This window comes from Mirounga angustirostris, unplaced genomic scaffold, assembly GCF_029215605.1.
Source record: "Mirounga angustirostris isolate CCGP_5_RB_7025 unplaced genomic scaffold, mMirAng1.0.hap1 SCAF_5, whole genome shotgun sequence".
NCBI lineage: Eukaryota > Metazoa > Chordata > Mammalia > Carnivora > Phocidae > Mirounga > Mirounga angustirostris.
This window is the reverse complement of record NW_026991713.1, coordinates 110,070,202-110,090,268: the sequence shown is the minus strand read 5'-3', so window position 1 is coordinate 110,090,268 and position 20,067 is coordinate 110,070,202. Positions and strand designations below refer to the sequence as shown.

Genomic DNA, 20,067 nt, shown 5'->3' with positions numbered 1-20,067 from the left:
ATAGTAATTGCAAGGGGCACATTGTCACTGATGCAGTCCATTACCCTTTCTCAGATTTCCCCTGTATCACATGCACTTCTTTGTGTATACGTACATGTTTGTACATTTTTTTCTGTTCAATTTTATTACATGTGCAGATTACCATTTCTTTTCCAACAGATGAGGGCAACAAAGCTGAGGTTAAGTTATGTGAAATAACTGAAGTATAGACCTGGTTTGAATCTAGGTCTGTTTGACTAAGGCTTTTGCTTTTTTAATAATAATAGTGATGGGAGTGCCTGGGTGGTGTGGTTGGTTGAGCATCCAACTCTTGGTTTTGGCTCAGGTCATGATCTCGGGGTCGTGAGATCGAGCCCCACATCAGGCTCCATGATCAGCAGGGAGTCTGCCTAAGACTCTTTCTCCCTCTGCGCCTACCTCCCCCTTTCTAAAATGAATAAATAAATCTTTAAACAAAGAATGGTAATGATGAATAACAGTAATAATAACAACAATGGCTGAAGCTCACTGCGTTACATCTGAAACAGACTACCATGTGCCAGGGGCTGTTCTAATATATTACCTCATTTAACCCCCTCCCCAACAACTATACCTTATAAAGTATAGTCAAATTAGTATCATTAATTAAACTAATCATATTACCAAGGAATAAGGAATTATTTTTACTGCTCCTGAAGTCAATATAAAATAGTGAAACTCTACCTTCTTTTTACATAATTTTCAACTTGAACCTCTGACCTTAACCACAGATGTTGGCAATTGTCATTACTTTAAATGTGTGTGTATATGTATATGTGTAAAGTGAGACCTGTATTATTATACATTGAATTAGGTTTGGACACCTTAAAAATGTTTTTATATATATATACAGTGGAACATTATGCAGCCATCAGAAAATGAAACCTTGTCATTTGCAACGATGTGGATGGAATTAGAGGGTATTATGCTAAGTGAAATAAGTCAGTCAGAGAAAGACAATTATCTTATGATCTCACTGATATGAGGAATTTGAGAAACAAGACAGGATCATAGGGGAACGGAGGGAAAAATGAAACAAGACGAAACTGGAGGGGGAGACAAACAATAAGAGACTCTTAATCTCAGGAAACAAACTGAGGATTGCTGGAGTGGTGGGGGTAGGAGGGATAGGGCAGCTGGGTGATAGACATTGGGGAGGGTATGTGCTATGGTGAGCGCTGTGAATTGTGTAAGACTGATGAATCACAGACCTGTACCCCTGAAACAAATAATACATTATATGTTAATAAAAAAATGTTTTTACAAATTTATAAATAAGAGCTAGCTTAGGCAAGATGCCAGGTTTTTAAGGGAGTAAATATAAACCATCAAGAATACTTAAGAACGTAATAGGGAGAAGTTTTTTTTTTGTTCCTAGAATATTATAGATCTTTTTGGCCAAATGCAGTCCCAGTAATGTTTGAGTTTAACCTCTCAAGTTACAGATCCAACTTTCCAAGCGAGAGCTAATACATTTGGTTGTGAATTATCACTAATTATCAGAATGTTATAATGCTTTCGGAAGATAATAGATACACTAATCAGCAGGCCATAATTTGCAATTCTTTGCTAGTTACGTATCTTGTAAAGCTGTCCCTCTGATGAACAACTGCACTTACTCAGCGTAGGAATAACAACAGCCCCGTGTGTTGTAGATCCCAGGACGTCTCGGTGTTTTTGTAGACACCAGACAGAAATAAAAGGAATTTTGTCCTTTTTACCTCATGTAATCCCCCCTGGAAAGTGAAACATGGGCTAAGAGTTGATACCGACTCCTGCCAGGTCACCTCCCTGAAGAGTCCTGGGCAGGCGCTGTCGCAACTTTTCTTGGACGGGAGTCTGACGGCTCCTGAAGGAGATGGATGGTTTCTGCAGTCGGCTGCTGTGGAACATGGCGCTACTGTCTACCCCAGGGAAGCTTCTAGTGAGGAGGGCTCCGAGTCCTTAACTCTTTCAGAGAGTATCACATATGCCCAGAGTAGAGTCCAGTTGAAACTCAGTTCTGTGTAGCTTGTTGTTGTTGTTTTAAAACCAGGCGACTACAGTGAAGCAACACCAAGGATGGTTTAATCCGTCTTACTTTTTAGAACTTGATTTTGGATGTTAGATAATGCAAGTGTTTTTGAAGCTATATATTATTAGGAACTATTTGGAAACCACAAAACCTTTTTTAATGGACCACTCTATCAATTTTCTGCTCTTCTAAGGAGGTTTTTCCTATTCATGACTCATTTTACTCTTTGGCGAACATCGAGGGAAATGTAATAACGATTAAGGAAAGGAATGTATGCGTTTTCTTCTTTCTCTGAAAGCTTGTACACATTTTCTGTCTCAGGTTATGTAAATTTGGATGCCTGTAGAATGTTGACAACCAAAAGGTAAAAACTAGCCTGTTAATACATACTTAGTTGGGATTTAAAAATCAAAAAGGTTCGTTGGCTTCTTGGGAGAAGGGTTTGTCTTGATGGCCCAGAAAACAGATCCCGTATAAAGGACATGTTGCAGCTGTCATTTACACACACCTGACGCGAAATTAATGAGATCACTCTAAGATTACACTTTGTGTTTTATTTTCATTTTATAGGTCTGTATGAGCTGTTGACTGCTTTGCCAGCCCAGCTGCAGCCACATGTGGATAGCCAGGAAGACCTAACCTTCCTCTGGGATATGTTTGGTGAAAAAAGCCTGCATTCACTGGTAAAGGTAAACCACGCTGATGTCAGATTCTCTTTGCGGAAAAACATATGGAAAAATATTTTGAGCGCCATCTAGTAAACCAGAGATCAAATTGTTGCTGTCTGAAAACAAAACAGCCTTGTTCCATTTCCCTGACGGGGGTGGAAGTTGTTAAAGATTCTACCAAAAATACATAGATGATTTCACTTAATGGTGGTGATCTGGCTCTGCATACTAATGTGGCCAGTATGTGCCTGCCCTTGTTTAGAAGAAGAATATGAAATAGTAGCAGGAAGGTTTAGACTCCTTATGGTCAACATTCATGAGCTGGAATTTAACTTAAATAAATAAACGTTCACAGCAAAAATTAGAAGGAATATATTTTCTGAGGTTAAGGATGGCAGCAGTTCAATAGCCACATTAATTTAAAATAATTTCCTTTAACAAAGTCAACTGAAATCTGAGCAAGCTATTTCTTTTTTGGCACGACGCCATTGAAATGGTATTTTGTGTATAAATACGCTGAAGCTAAATACGAATCAAAACAGCTTCTGGAGACAGTTTTGGTAAAGCATCGTGCCATGGAAATGATCAGCCACCAGAAATGAGATCTTGCCACACAGCAATGCTGGGAGTGATCAGAACTCTTAAAATAGTAAAATGAGAACAAGAAGCTTACTGGAAAATATGCCACTTTTCCTTCTGGAAATATGAATTACATTTTCTTTCATTTAACTCCAGCTGAAAAAAATGGTGAGCCTTACTTGAGTCTGTAGGAGATGGACACCTCTGGTGCCTTAGCTCTATCTGGACCAATACTGAAGGCAGCTAAATTTGTTACGGTTGTCTGTTGTGAGAGAAGGCTATTACTGATGGATAGTATTTGAAAATGAGCCACTTCTGGGTTGCTATTGCTTCACAGGATAGAAGAATTTTTATGACTTTTTTTTTCTTGTCAAATTTGCTGAAATTTGCATGCCTCGAGCGGTGGCAACTCTCAAGAAATGAAAATGTTGAGATGTGTAATTTTCCTAGCAATACCTGTAAAGACTAGAGTCCTTTAGTTTTAATATAGAGTCCTTTAGTTTTTATATAATTGCCAAGGTATCTTTGTGTTCTGAAAAATTTTTGGTCATTTAGTTGCTCTCTTGGGATGTGTTAGAAATGTCTTGAGAGGGACACCTGGGTGGCTCAGTCCGTTAAACATCTGCCTTCGGCTCAGGTTATGATCCCAGGGTCCTGGATGGAGTCCCGTGTCTGGCTCCTTGCTCAGCAGGGAGCCTGCTTCTCCCTCTGCCTGCCACTTCCCCTGCTTATGCACGCTCTCTCTCCTCTCTCTCTGATGAATAAATTAATAAAATCTAAAAAAAAATGGCTTGAGATTATAATTGATGAAGTTCAGGATTTACTGAGGCAATCATGAACACATTCTTGTGTTGAATGTATGGAAGTTGGATAGCTCTGGATTTGTTCCGATGGATTTGATCTAGAAGGAATGAAATGTATTTCAAATGACATCGTCACCCCCTTAATCATTAAATAAACACGCCTAAAACAATGCACACATGTGTGTTTCTATTTATTTGTGATGTGGCTACTGTCTGTTTCCTTCCTATAAAATGGAAATTATATTATGTGTTGACAAGGTTGTTTGTGAGTTTCCAATAAAATAGTGACGATCTCAGTTCTTTGATAGCTACATAGGTTAGGCAAATAAAAGCAGGCGTTAAGCATTGAAAATATTAGTTATCATAGCTTGTGAAGGGCCAAAAAGTAATGACAGATGGTTGTTATTTCTGTTAAAAGAACCCTAATGTTTTAGAAAAAGTCTTAGTTACGCTAGCTCTTGAGTTTTAAGCACAGGTGGTTTTTCAAAGTAAATGTGAATAGTGAGTGGTTAGGAAGCATACAGTTACTGGTATATGGTTTTAGAAAAATAGTGAATAAATAAATTGATGTTGCCACTATTTAAATAGCATGGTAGCATGTGTCCTGGTGCAAGTATCTTTCAGTAATTGCTGTCAGACCTTTAAAGTAAGGTTTACTGTGTCCCTCTAGTCCATTCTGTTTCTTACTCGTCCCCCCACCCCCAACTCCCAGCTTCTATCACATGCAGACCTCAAGTGTGTCCTTTGACTGACCCATTCTATTCATTTTCAAGTATGTAAAGCCCCAAATGCCTCCAGGAGGCAGGCTCATGGGATCCACTTTAAGCAGCTGAACAGTCCGCTTCACTGTATTCCAAGTGCCTCTATTGAAGGTTGGAGGCTAGCAGCCTCCAGCTTTTGTACATAAATCTCGGTAGAGCAGAAGGAATTGGAAAAGATGTGTTTTAGAGTGAATCAAAATGTGCTTTGATGTTAGGCTCTTTTGCCTAGTCGAAGCTGTTGGTGTGTGATTGAAAGATGGGTGAAGGCAAAACTTGATTTTATTCTAGCACAAAATTTTCGCAGTAGTCACCTTACTTTATGTTAAAAAAAAAAAAAGTGGTTGTCAAATCATGTTTTGTTTTTTTTTTAAAGATTTATTTAAGTGGGCGCCTGGGTGGCTCAGTCGGTTAAGCGACTGCCTTCGGCTCAGGTCATGATCCTGGAGTCCCGGGATCGAGTCCCGCATCGGGCTCCCTGCTCTGCAGGAAGCCTGCTTCTCCCTCTCCCCCTCCCCCTGCTTGTGTTCCCTCTCTTGCTGTGTCTCTCTCTGTCAAATAAATAAATAAAATCTTTAAAGATTTATTTAAGAGAGAGAGCAAGCACGAGCAGGGGGATGGGCAGAGGGAGAGAGAGAATCTCAAGCAGACTCCCTGCTGAGTGTGGAGCCTGAAGCAGGGCTCGATCTCAGGACCCTGAGATCATGACCTGAGCCAAAACCGAGAGTCGGATGCTCAACCCACTGAGCCACCCAGGCGCCCCATCACAGTTTTAAATACATGTAACTTTCTGGTCTGATGTAAAATATACTTAAGAAGAAGCAGTTTGGCATTACTTTCTGTGACAAGTATGGCATTGCCGCCTTAGGATCATGAGCCACACCCTGGCAGGAAGACGGCAGTTATGAGCTTGTCACTGGAAAGGAAATATGATCCTAGAGAGTGTTTGCTGTGGATATTTTTTTAAAAGAAAAACATCTAAATTGAAGAGTTGAATAATTAAAACTATGAGCATGAGAGGCACCTGGGTGGCTCAGTCAGTTAAGCATCTGCCTTCGGCTCAGGTCATGATCCCAAGGTCCTGGGATCGAGCCCTGTGTCAGGCTCCCTGCTTAGCAAGGGGTCTGCTTCTCACTCTCCTCTGCCCCTCCCCCCTGCTTGTGCTGTCTCTGTCAAATGAATAAATAAAAAAGTCTAAACCCCGGCCCCCAAAAAACCCGTGAGCATGAGATTTTAGAAGTATCCGAAGAAAGATGGTACAGATAGAAGATGTGAGAAATGTCATCTATAAGGTGTGGCAAGACAAGGCTATTGGTATTTACGTGACGCAGTGTGATCACCAATAAACAGAGAGCCACATTTTGGACCCCTCATTTGCAAATATGCAGAACCGTGAAGCATATAGTTTGTGTCCCAGCCTCATTTCTAAATTTATCTTCTACTCTGGTGCTTTTTTTCTGTTGAGATTTCTTGACTTTAAATTTTTTTATTTACTTGTGTTGTATGTATTTTTGTCATCTGGTTTATTTGAGAAGAAGATAGGGCATAAAGACATCCTTATTTATTTTAAATAAGGTTGGTACTTCTGTTTCCTCAAGAAATTTTTGTTCGTATATCACAATTGCATTAGATTACTAGGATAAATATCAAGATTTTAGTACCTTTTCAATAATTGCATGTATTTTCTTTACCCTTTTGAATTGTTGCATGTATGTGTACGGGCAGCAGAAAAAAAGGTAGCAGCCTGAATTTTATCCTGGTTTGGGGGATTCTGAAGTATTTCAACAAAACACAAGTTGATTATTTTCAAGAAAGTTCCCTTGAAGTGGTTTAATTAGTGTATTTCTGTGATTTCAGTCTTAAAGGAGCCATGGTAATGCTCAGGCAGACCCTTATCCCATTTAGTTACACAATTTTAATTTTTTTTTTTTTTAAAGTTGGTTCCGGACCCAGCATGGAGCCCAGTATGGGGCTTAAACCTGGTACCCTGAGATCAAGACCTGAGCTAAGAGTTGGATGCTTAACCGACTGAGCCACCCAGGTTCCCCTTACCTAATTTTAAGTTTTAGTGATTGTTTTAATCATGTTGTCTTTGTTGAGTTCTTACTATATGCCAGACACTGGATAGGCCCCTAAGGGCCACGGTTTCTAGTTGAGCAGCCCCTAGCTTGCAGTCTGCAGTCTCCCAGAGGGGTTATAGATGAGGGGGTAGGCAGTTGCAATATTCTATGAGAGGTCATGTGTAGAGCTTTGTGTAAGAGCACAAGGTGCCTGACTCAGCGCTGACCTCAGGGGCTCATAGGGGATTTGGTATTTTAAGCTGAAATCTGACTATCGAATAGGTATTGCTCAGATGAGAATTTGTGGGGGGTGGGGAGCTAGGCAGAAGGGATAACCTATGCGAGCACCTGCAGGCGAGAGTGGGCATTGTGCCTTTAGGATGGAGCCTGACAGGTTCTCTTGGCTGGTACCTGAAGTAAGGAAGGGCGTGGGGAGCAGGTGCAAAGTGTGGCAAAAGAAGGTAAGCTGAGACCTAGTCCTTTTTTTTTTTTTTTTAAAGATTTATTTATTTTAGAGCAAGCGAGGGAGAGAGAGCCTGCGAGAGCATGAGCAGGTGCAGAGAGGGGCAGAGGGAGAGGGGGAGGGAAACTTTAACAGACTCCCCGCTGAGCGTGGCGCCCTACGTAGGGCCCAGTCTCGCAACCCTGAGGTCAGGACTTAAGCCAAAATCAAGAGTCGAGCACTTAACCGACTGTGCCACCCAGGGGCTCCAGGCCAAGACCTATTTTGAATGGCTTTGACTTTATTCGAACACAGTAGGAGCTACTGCATTGTGAAAGGTTTAAAGCAGGGGAATGAAGATATAAGACTTTTTTTTTTTTTTAGAAGTTGTAGTTGCTATGGAGATGGGATGGGACATGAGATTTCCAGGTCAAAGATGATGGTGACAAAGTGGGGGGAGAGGGAAGGTGATTTTGGTTTTGAGAAAGGGAGGAGGATGCTCAGCCTGTCCTCACCAGCAGGCGTGGTGTTTGTTAACATATTGAAACTCCTCCCTCTTGTTTGTTAAACCTCCACTCCTAGATGCCCCACCTGCTAATCCAACCACCAGATGGTTGGTGCCAGACCATCAGGGGCTGGGAGAGGGCTCCGGGAGACCCATACAAGCCCTGAGGTACCACTTCTTCCGTATTTTGAATATCTCCTCGGAAGAAAGGTGATTGTAGTTTTATGTTTGTTTGCTATTTGGGAGATAACTAAGTAGAACTTTCTACTATGTAGTTGGATACCTGGATCTTGAATTGAGGATAATTATGCTCTAGGTTGGAGATAATAGATTTGGGAATCAGGTTGCCAGATAAAATACAGGACATCCAGTTTAATTTGGATTTAAGATAAACAGTCTTTTTTTAGTTTAAGTATGAATCATGCTGTATTTATATTTCTTTTTTTTAAGTCAAATTTATTTATTTATTTATTTATTTTAAGATTTAATTTATTTGACAGAGAGAAACACAGCGAAAGAGGGAACACAAGCAGGGGGAGTGGGAGAGGGAGAAGCAGGCTTCCCGCCGAGCAGAGAGCCTGATGCGGAACTCGATCCCAGTACCCTGGGATCATGACCTGAGCCAAAGGCAGACGCCTAACAACTGAGCCACCCAGGTGCCCCTGTATTTATATTTCTATTTGCGAAATCTGGCAACTCTAATTGGGGTGTCGTCAATATTTAAAAAAAATTTTTTTTTTTTAAAGATTTTATTTATTTGCGAGAGAGAGAATGAGAGACAGAGAGCATGAAAGGGAGGAGGGTCAGAGGGAGAAGCAGACTCCCTGCCGAGCAGGGAGCCCGATGCGGGACTCGATCCTGGGACTCCGGGATCATGACCTGAGCCGAAGGCAGTCGCTCAACCAACTGAGCCACCCAGGCGCCCGGGGTGTCGTCAATATTTAGATAGTAACTCTTTTTGTAGCAGCTTTATTGAGATCTGTATCAGACAGTTTACCCATTTAAAGTATACACGCAATGGTTTTAAGTGTATTCACAAAGTGGTGCAACCGTCACCACAATCAATTCTAGAATAATTTCATCACCTCCCAAAAAACCCCTCTATCATGTAGCTGTCATTCCCTAATCCCTGCATCCTCCTACCCTTCCTCACTCCGGCCCTAAGCAACCACTAATCTACTTTCTGTCTCTCTGTATTTACCCATTCTGGACAATTCATGGAAATGGGATCATATAATATGTGGATTTGTTTGTGACTGGCTTCTGTCACTTAGCAAATCCACATGACAATATGTATCAATACTTCATACCTTTTTATGGCCCAGTAGTATTTATGGATATACCAGTCTTGTGTCTCTCTTTATCCAGTGTTGGACATGTGGATTGTTTCCACCTATTGCCTATTATGAATAATGCAACTTGGAACATTCACATACAGGTTTTTATGTGGACATGTTTTCAGTCTGGGGGTGGGGGGTACATGCCTAGGAGTAGAATTGTGGGTCAAGTGGTAACACAGTTTCCTAAGGTGGCTCCACTATTTTATATTCCCACCAGCAGTGTGTGAGGCTTCTGGTTTCTGCATCCTTGCCAACATTTTTTTTTTTTTTTTAAGAATTTATGTATTTATTTGAGAGAGGCAGTGCACACAAACGGGTTGGGTGATGGTGGGGAGAGGGAGAGAGGGAATCTCAAGCAGACTCCTCGAGAGCACAGAACCCGACTTGGGGCTTGATCTCACGACCCCGAGATCATGACCGAAGTCAAAATCAAGAGTCGGCTGCTTAACCAACTGAGCCACCGAGGTGTCCTGCCAACACTTGTTTTTATCTGAGTTTTTTTTATTCTCCCCTTTCTAGAAGGTGTGACATGATACCTCCTTGTTGCTGTGATTTGCATTTCCCTGATGATTGATGAAGTTAAACATCTTTTCGTGTGCTTATTGGCTATTTGTGTATCATTGCAGAAACGTCTATTTCGCTTCTTTGCCCGTTTTTTGCACATTGGATTCCTTTGAAATAATAGCCTACTTTTTAGAAAAGTCTTAGATTTACAGAAGTGTCTTTTCAGATTTTTTTGCCCATTTTTTTAACTGAGTTGCATTTTTCCCTTATTGTTGAGTTTTAACAGTTTTTTGTCTTTTTTTGATATGAGTATTTTATCAGATATGTGTTCTGCAAATATTTTATTCCAGTCTGTGGCTTGTCTCTTCATTCTCTTAACAGTTTCTTTCACAGAGCAGAAGTTTCTAATTTTAATAATATCCAACTTAACTGTTTCTCTTTTATACATTGGGCTTTTGGAGTTGCATCGAAAAACTCATTGCCATGCTCAATGTCACCTAGATTTTCTCCTCTTTATCTTCTAGGAGTTGTACAGTTTTGTATTTATATTTAGTTCTGTGGTCTACTTTGAGTTAATTTTTGTGAAAACGGGTAATTTCTGTATCTAGATTCAGATTTTTGCATGTGAATATCCAGTTGTTCCAGCATCAGTGTTTGAAAAGACTGGCCTTTTTTTTTTTTTAAGATTTTATTTATTTATTTGACAGAGAGAGACAGCGAGAGAGGGAACACAAACAGGGGGAGTGGGAGAGGGAGAAGCAGGCTTCCCACGGAGCAGGGAGCCTGATGCGGGGCTCGATCCCAGGACTCCGGGATCATGACCTGAGCTGAAGGCAGACGCTTAATGACGGAGCCACCCAGGCGCCCCAAGACTGGCCTTTCTTAACTGAGCTGTCTTTGCTCCTCTGTGAAAGACCAGTTGATTGTAATTGTGTGGGTTTTATTCTGGGCTCTGTTGTGTTCTGTTGATCGTTTATCTGTTCTTTCACCAATACTTCTGTGTCTTCATTACTTTATAGGAAGCTTTATAGGAAGTCTTGAAGTTTGCTGGTGTCAGTCCGTTGACTTTGTTTTTCTCAGTATTGTGTCAGCTATTCTGGGTTTTTTGCTTATTCATATGAACTTGAGAATCCGTTTGTCATACATACATGGTAACTTGCTAGGATTTTGATTGGGATTGTGTTGAATATATAAATCAAGTTGAGAAGAACTGACATCTTAACAATATTATGTATTTTTGTCTGTAAACGTGGATTTTCTCTATTTATTGAGATCATCTTTGATTTCTTTCATCACAGTTTTGTACTTACTTAGATTCTATACACATCTTGTTAGATTTGTACCTAAGTTTTGTCTTTGGCACTAATGTAAATGGTACTTTGTTTTTAAGTTCAAATTCCAGTTGTTCACTGGTGGCGGTATGAACAGTGCTATCTTGGACAGACCCACCATGATGACAGCTCTCTGTGACCTGATGCCTTCTGGAGGACAGCTGCCTCCCCCATTCTTTCTTTTCACCTAGTCAAACCCTTAAGTACACTCTTGAGGGGCACCTGGCTGGCTCAGTCGGTTAAGCGTCTGCCTTCGGCTCAGGTCATGATCCCAGGGTCCTGGGATGGAGCCCCGCATCCTGCTCGGCAGGGAGCCTGCTTCTCCCTCTCCCACTCCCCCTGCTTGTGTTCCCTCTCTCGCTGTCTCTCTCTCTCTGTCAAATAAATAAATAAAATCTTAAAAAAAAAAGTACACCCTTGAATGCCCTTCATCTGCTCTGGAGATACAATTATGATTTTCAAACATTTCCTCCTGGGTGGTCCCCCAGCACTTATTCCCCAGCTTCTTGGGCCATAAAAGCAGGTCTTACTGGAGGTGGGGTCGTGGAGATCTATTCGTCTTTCAGCTTCCCAAGACACGCTTCTGTCCATAAGTCCCCTTAATAAACCATTTCTTGTCAACCTGGAGTTGTCAGCCTTTTTCTTCAGTCTTACAGCGTCTTTGGCGTTCGGCGGTTGTTTTGCATATACCTCTCTTTCATAGACCACAGGTATATAGAAAAGTAATTCAGTTTTGTACATTAAGTTTGTATCCTGAATCCTTGCTATAATCACTTAGTAGTTCCCAGAGTTTTTCTAGTTGATTCTTTGGGATTTTCTACATAGATAATCATGTTGTCTGTGAACAAAGGCAGCTTTACTTCTTCCTTTCCAATCCGTATACCTTTTATTTCCTTTTCCCGTCTTAGAGCATTAGCTAGGACTTCAGGTAAGTACTGAATATTAGTGGTAAGAGGGAACACCCTTGCCTTGTTATGTATCTTAGGGGGAAAGAATCTAGTTTTTCACCATTAAGGATGGTGTCAGCTCTAGGTATTTTATACATGTTCTTTATCAAATTGAGGAAGTCCCCTCTATTCCCTGTTTGCTGAGAATTTTTATCATGAATGGGTGTTGGATTTTTTTAATTTTTTTTTTTTGCATCTGTTGATATATTTTTTTTTATCCTGTTGGATTGATGGATTACATTAATACTTCTGAATATTGAACCAGCCTTTGCATTCTTGGGGAAAAAAATACCATTGGTTTTGGTATATAATTCATATTATATGTTGTTGGATTTGATCTGCTGGTATTTTGTTGGAAATTTTTGCATCTCTGTTTATAAGAGATACTAGTCTGTAATTTTCCTTTCTTGTAATGTCTTCATCTGGTTTTGATAGTAGGGTAAGGCCGGCCTCATAGAATGAGTTAGGAAGTTGCACCCTCTGTTTTATTTTTTCTGGAAGAGTTTGAGGACTGGTATAATTTTTTCCCTTAAATTTGCCAGTGAAACCATCGGGGCTCAGTCCTTGCTGTTTTGGAAGTCCTTGCTAATTGTTGATTTAATTTCTCTATTAGATGTAGGTCTATTTAGATCACCTATTTCTCCTTTTATGAGAGTTTTTGTCACTTGTGTCTTTCAAGGAATTGGTGCATATCATGTATAGAATTGTTCATTATCTTTTATTTTTAATTTCCATAGGATCCATAGTGATGAGTCCTCTTTCATTTCTGATATTAATAATTTGTGTCTCATTTTTTCTTGGCTAGCCTGGCTGTAGGTTTATCAATTTTATTAATCTTTTCAAAGAACCAGCTTTTAGTTTTGTTGTTTTTTTCTCAGTTGTTTCCTCTTTTCTTCTTCCCTTCTCTTCCCTTCTTTCCCTCCCTCCCTCCCTTCCTTCGTTCCTTCCTTCCTTCCGAGAGTACAAGCAGGGAGGGGGAGTTGGAGAGGAAAAGAGAGAGGATCTCAAGCAGACTGCACGGAGCGTGGAAGCTGACATGGGGCTCGATCCCACAACTCTGAGATCATGACCTGAGCCGAAACCAAGAGTTGGATGCCTAATCGACTGAGCCACCCAGGTGCTCTCCTGTTTTCCTGTTTCAGTTCCATTGATTTCTATTTTATTCTTTATTTTCTTCTCCTGGCTCTTCTTGCTCTAGATTCCTAAGGTAGAAGCTTAAGTTACTGATTTTAGTTCTTTCTCTCTCTCTCTCTATTTTACATATGCCTTCAGTGCTGGAATTTTCCTCTAACCACTCCTTTGCAGCATCCCACAAATTTTGATAAGTTGTGTTTTCATTTAGTTGAAAATATATAAATATTTCTCTTGATACCTCATCTTTAACTCATTTGTTATTTAATTTCCAAATACATATTTTCCTGCTGTATTTCTGTTACTTAACTCTATGTGGTCTAAGCTAACGGTGTATGAATTCCATTTTTTCAATTGTTAAGGTGTGTTTTATGGCCCAGGATGTGGTCTGTCTAGTTCTGTGTAAGTTTGGGAAGACTGTGTATACTGCTATTGTTAGATGAAGTGTTAGATCCAGTTGGTTGGTGCTGTTTTGTTCAACTATATCCTCACAGATTTTCTGCCTGGTGGATCTGTCAATTACTGTGTAGAAGAGTATTGAAGTTTCCAAGAATGATAGTGTGTTTATACATTTCTCCTTGCAGTTTTATCAGTTTTCCTCACGTAGTTTGACACTCTCTTGTTAGGTACGTATGGACTGGTACATAGGTAACATTAAGGATTGTTATGTGTTCTCAGAGAATTGACCCCTTTTTCATTAAATAATACCGTCTTTTATCCCTGCTAATTTTCCTTGTTCTGCCATCTGCTTTGTCTGAAATTGATAGGGGTTCTTTAGCTTTCTTTTGGTAAATGTAAGCATGGTTTTTCTCCCTTCCTTTACTTTTCATCTACCTGTGTGTGTTTATATTTAAAGTGGATTTCTTGTAGACAACATATAGTTGGATCTTCTTTTTATCTACTCTCACAGTCTCTTGTTTTAATTGGCATATTTAGACCATCCACATTTAAAGTAATTGCTGATGCAGATGGGTTAATATTCACCATGTTTGCAACTGATTTCCGTTTTTACACTTCTTCTTTTTATATTTTTATCACCCTTTCTTTCTCCTCTGCTTTTAGTTGAACATTTTATATTATTCCATTTATTCTTTCTTAGCATATGCATATACTTTTAAAAAAGGATTTTATTTATTTATTTATTAGAGAGAGAGAGAGGGAGGGGCAGGAAGCTTGACATGGGGCTCGATCCTAGGACTCTGAGATCATGACCTGAGCCAAAGGCAGTTGCTTAACTGACTGAGCCACCCAGGAGCCCCTATCCATATACCTTTTTACAAAGGTTTTCCTGTGCTTGTCCTAGAGTTTGCTACATTCATTTATAACTAATGTAGGTCCACTTTCAAATAACATTATACCTTTTCACAAGTAGTGCAGGTGCATTATAAGAGAATATATTCAATTCCTTTTTTCCCCATCCTTTATAACATTGCTTTAGTTCATTTCATTTACCCATATTCTTTAATAACTCAACACGTTGCTATTCTTATTATTTTAAACAGTTATCTGATCAATTAAGAATAAGAAAAATAAGAGATTTAATTTTATATTTATTTTTTTAAAGATTTATTTATTTATTTATTTTAGAGAGAAAGAGAGTGAGAGCATGGTGGCAAGGGGCCAAGGGAGAGGGAGAGAGAATCTTCAAGCAGACTCACAGCTGAGTGTGGAGGGCTGGATTCCAGGACCCTGAGATCATGACCTGAGCTGAAATCAAGAGTTAGATGCTTAATCTACTGAGCCACCCAGGCACCCCAGTTTTATTTTATGTTTGTTTATTCCTTCTTGGGTGCCTGACCTATATCATTTTCCTTCTCCATGAAGATCTTCTTTTCATACTTGTTACAAGACAGGTCTGCTGGGCAGCAAATTCCTTGAATTTATGTTTGACTGTTCTGTTTTTATTTCTTTTTCACTTTTGAAGTACAGTTTCACTAGATACAGAATTCTAAGGTGGTGGGTTTTTCTTTTCTTTTTTTTTTTAATGTTTTATTTATTTATTCATGAGAGTCAGAGAGAGAGAGAGAGAGGCAGAGGCAGAGGGAGAAGCAGGCTCCCCGCCTAGCAGGGAGCCCGATGCGGGACTCGATCCCAGGACCCCAGGACCATGACCTGAGCCGAAGGCAGATGCTTAACCATCTGAGCCAGCCAGGCGCCCCGGGTTTTTCTTTTAACACGTTCTCCCCCCGCCCCCCCAACCACTGTCTTCTTGCCTGCGTGATTTCTGATGAGGCGTCTTCTTATCCTTGTTCTCTGTAGGTAAGGTGTTTTTTTCCCCCCTTCTGGCTTTTTTCAGTATCTTTATCTTTGGTTTATACTGTTTGACTATTAATGCAAGGTGTAGGTCTTTTTGGCATTTATTCGGTTTGGTGTTTTCTGAGCTTCCTGGATCTGTGGTCTGGGATTTTATCATTAATATTGGAGAATTCTCAGCAGTTATTACTTTGAATATTTCTTTTCCTTTCTCTCTTTGTTCATCTGGTGTTTCCATTATGTGTTTGTTACACCTTTGTATTATTGTTCCACAGTTCTTGGATATTTTGTTTCAGTTTTGGGAATTTCCATGAGCATATTTTCAATCTTACTGATTTTTTCCTTGGCCGTGTCCAGTCCACTGATGAGCACATCAAAGGCATTCTTCATTCTTGTTATAGTGTTCTTGATTTCCAGCATTTCACTTTCCTCTCTCTGAGTTTCCATCTCCCTGCTTACATGATCCACTGGTTCTCACATGTCCACTTTTTCCATTAGAGCCATTAGAATATTAATCATACTTATTTTACTCTCCCTATTTCCTGGTTCCATAAATCTATGTCCTAACCGAGTCTGGTTTTGATGGTTGCTTTATCTCTTCAGAATGTGTTTCTCTCTTATCAAGTCTTAAAATTTTTTTTGTTGTTGTTGAAAGCTGGACATAGGTATTGGGTAATAGGAACTGATGCAATTAGACTTTCAGTGTGAGTTTTTATGTTAATCTGGCTAGGAGCTGGGCTGTGTTGAATGTTTGCTGTAGCTGTCAGGGTCAGAGGCTTCGGAACCCTTCATGTGTCTCCCCTCCCCTGCCTCCTTCTCTGGCTTTCCTTAGGAATGCTCTCAGAGTCTGTGACATGCAGCTCTCAGTCATGACCAAGGTTATTTCACTGGAGCCCTGTTGGTGGTGAGTTGTTCTGTGATCTTGATGATGAAGTGTCGGTTATTTAGTGGGCCTGAGTCCCTGGGCTCTGATGACCTTCAGAAGCATTTCTTAGCCTCTTGTTTTTCCTTTCTTCCCTTAGTTGGGATAGGAAGGCTAGCAGAGGCAGGAGTTAACCTCACTAGTTTTTCCCCAGGTCAAACAGGGCTCTATTTAAACAGCCTCTCTTAGAGGGCAGGCCTCTGTTTTGGAAAAAGCTCTTGGCTTATGTATTTCAAAATGGTTGTTTCTCTGTTCTTCTATTTGAAACACTAGGGGATTTTTCTCCCATCTTCACCATGAGAATTTGGTGGGAGGAAAAGCTCTGGGGCCTCCCCTAGGACTGGGGCTCAGGAGTTTTTAACTCTCGAACTAGTCCACATTCAGCCACCATCAATTCATCAGAGTTACCACTGAAGTTTTAGTACAAGCTTCTGGCTCCAGCAGCTTCTGCTAAGCTGACCTTGGCCACGAATCTCCTGCTAAGCTGACCTTGGCCGCGAATCCCTCTCTTCCCCTGTTCTTTCAGATTTCTGAGTGGCCATTTGCTCTGTGACTTTCATTCTCCTTAATTATCTGAGCTGAAACCAAAAGTCTGCCTTTGTCCACTTTTTAATTTGGTTGTTATTTTATTACTGATTTTTAAAGAGTTCTTCATGTATTTGAGTACCAGCTCCCTACCAAATTATACTTGTAATTGGGAATATTCAGTTTCTCTTTTTAAAGATGTCCTGAAATTTTGTTTTTAATGAAACACACGAAGTCGTGGACAGAGTAGTTGACCAGTGGAAGGAAGGTATGGTGGATAAATTAGTGGGAGTTTATTTTAAATCTCCATATTAATGTGAATTTGTATGATTTTTAATATTTGTGATTTAGGTGGAATTTTAAAAGTGAAAGTCGTCTTAGTCTGAGTCTAAAAATAAGTCTTGAACAGATGCTCAGGAGGCAACCTGTGAACGAGAATATACTTAAAAAATTTTATATCTCCAACCTGGAAACTCTAGAAAATGAAAAAGGTAATGTGTGATCTTATTCTTTCAGTAATTCCAATTTTCTTAATAATTAGCACCATGAGACTTGCTCGGAAAGGAGATATTTCCAGGATAATTGATACGGTCAAGCTATAAAAAAAGAGCGACCCTGTTTTGAATAGCAGTCTTACAAACTTATTTTCTGTGCCGGCCCTTTAGGTTCCTCTTTTCTTTGAATCCAGAAGCAACGAAAAGCATCGAAGTGGGGGCAGGGAGGGGGAAGGTGATATTTACATAGTAGTAAATCAGATTCAAGGCTGAAAGACTGTTTTATAAGATACTTGAGGGGACAGGGCTCGTTAGAAACAAATTGTGCTGTTTGAGAGGGGAGAGGTGGTGTTAGGTTGAGAGAGTAAACCCGTTGGGGAGGTTGTGTTACTTGCCTCTGCAGTACTGTTTGCCTTGGGTGGGAGGAAAAGGAGACGACAGCCAGACATTGCGAATGATCCATGGCCAGCTGGTCTGTGTGACACGGTGGAGACCTGGGTATCAGCAGCTGGTAATGCTCCTTGGCCAATCAAAGGTAATTGTTCCACCCGCTCTGTTGGAGGAGCCAGACAAAGTTATTTCTTACGTTATAGTTTACATTTTTTCAGGCACAGAAACATGTAAAGTCTGCTGAAGATAGGAATTCCTGAGACCCTGAGTAAATTGTTGCCTTTGTAATTGATACTCTCAAAACAGAGGCCATATGTAGCCCTTCTCAGAGATTTGAGTGGTACTGGGGATGAATGAATGGGAGCTGGGTTGTAATGGGAAGTACTCAGTTTCTCTTCTTCAAGATGTCCTGGAATGATTGCTCGATGGGGCTGTGTCCTGCCACTGTCGTCTGTGTTCAGCGTAATGGATCAGTGCCTTCTGAAAGTTATTGCGAGATTTAAATGATTATTCAAATATGCTTAGTTTCAGAACGGTCATCTTAAATTTGTGTTTATTCCTAATTTAATAGCAGGGAGTCTATTTCCTCTACAGAAATGGGGAGTTTCCTACCTCGGAACGCCTACTAACAGTTCATTCACTAGAATGGGTAGTCAGGAAGGCAGTAACTTTCTCCTTCTCCTTGTGGAGGTGCTTCTCATTATTCTCCAGTTCCAGAGACTAGGAATTCTAGTAGGGAAATACCCAGCTTCTTTAGCTCTGCTACCTAACAGTGGGTTTGCTGGGCCACAGAGATGTGCATCTCCCACTTTATTAGGTTTTGCCAAATCATCCTACAGGTGACTTAGGAAGTGACTGGCTTGATGAGCTCTGTGTTTGCATTAGCAGTACCCTGCCTCATCTCTCTTTATCACCTCAATCTCTGGACTATGCAGTATTTGGAACTCTTGCTTTAATGCCAGGGCAGGTGGTACTTCATGTCCTGTTGCCCAGAAGGTGTTTGGGCCATGAGTGCGGTCCCGACATTCTGAATTGGTTCTCCAAAGTACATTTACCACAATTCGTTGTAGACGCAGATGGGAGAAGGGAGTGGCCTCTTCCCCAGGGATATGATGGAATGGGATGTGGCAGGTCGTCCGGAGACTAGGTCCACAGGTCTCTGAGTTGTATAGAAATGGTATAGGAACACTCTGTTGAAAGAACACTCAAGGTTCAGGTAGAATTTCACAGGATAGACTTTTTTAAAAAAATTTTTTAAAAGATTTTATTTACTTATCTATTAAAGAGAGAGAGAGAGAGCACAAGAAGGCGGAAGGGCAGGGGAAAGGGAGAAGCAGACTTCCTGCTGAGCAGCGAGCCCGATGCGGGGCTCGATCCCAGGACCCTGGGATCATGACCTGAGCTGAAGGCAGATGCTTAACTGACTGAGCCACCCAGGCACCCCTCAGAGGATAGATTTAAACATGCTTTTATGGGCTGGCTTGGAGACCTAACCACCATTTTAAACAGTATTTCAGAAATATGTGTCCCAAAATCTAGAAAGAATTATAAGTAAACTTTTGGCGTCAACTCCATTTGATTTGGGTGGGGGGAGGGACTGGGTACTATTCCCTGAAGTTTAGTTTGGTATGTTAGGCGCTCAGCTAATAATCAGTGAATGAATAAAGAGCGAGTCCAGTATGTGGCTAAAGGAGCTAAAGGTAATTTCTAGAGGAAGGAATCCTGTAACCTCCAGGACACTTTTTATTCATCCAGATCAAGTTGGGACCTTTTGCTGCCTCTTTTTTTCTTTTGTCCCCTTTTCTTTCATTCTTGCGGTCATTTCGTTCGCATTGTGTTTGTCTGGTCACCTCTCTTGGAGTGCCTTCATGATGGACCGTTGGGTATATTGAGGAGTATTCCGTGTGTCCAGGCACCCAGGCTCTCCCTTCTTGTGAGCACACATCCATGGTAGCAGTTCAGGGCTGGGACTATGGAGCCACATTGCTTGGATTCAGATTCCCGCTGTGCCAAGAATATCGGGCCAGCAGTAAGATAATAACACCTCATTATTTTACCTCACGGCGCCTCCTGCTCCTTAGATATGAACTGGTGATAATAGTAATACTTACCTTGCATGCTTGTTATTAGGAGCAAGTGAATTAATATACGAAACATGGTTTAAACCGTCTGGCACATCATTGGTATTACTGTCATCAGCAGCATCCTCAATTTTTCTTTCTTTCTTTTGGTTAGCTGTGTGTAGCTCTGTCCCTCGATTGGCAGTGTTCTTTGCAGTATCTCTTGGGCTGCATTTCTGTTTTCTTTTTTCTTTCAGGATGATATTTTTTTGCCTTAATAAACTTCTTGTCTTTTTTATTCCCTTGCGCTCTGTAACATTATA

The 20,067-nt window shown here is 40.6% G+C and overlaps 1 protein-coding gene across 5 annotated transcripts in view; it reads left to right on the top strand.

Moving 5' to 3' along the window:
* Window positions 1-20,067, top strand: part of MPP7 (MAGUK p55 scaffold protein 7) — a 367,939-nt gene that overhangs the window by 170,173 nt on the left and 177,699 nt on the right. For 4 of the 5 annotated variants that reach the window (XM_045874225.3, XM_064591873.1, XM_045874223.3 and 1 more), the window contains exon 3: window positions 2,603-2,721. In XM_045874225.3, the coding sequence (XP_045730181.2) occupies window positions 2,603-2,721 (119 nt within the window). The remainder of the gene's footprint in view (window positions 1-2,602; window positions 2,722-20,067) is intronic. The other variant, XM_064591872.1, reaches the window with a different exon arrangement.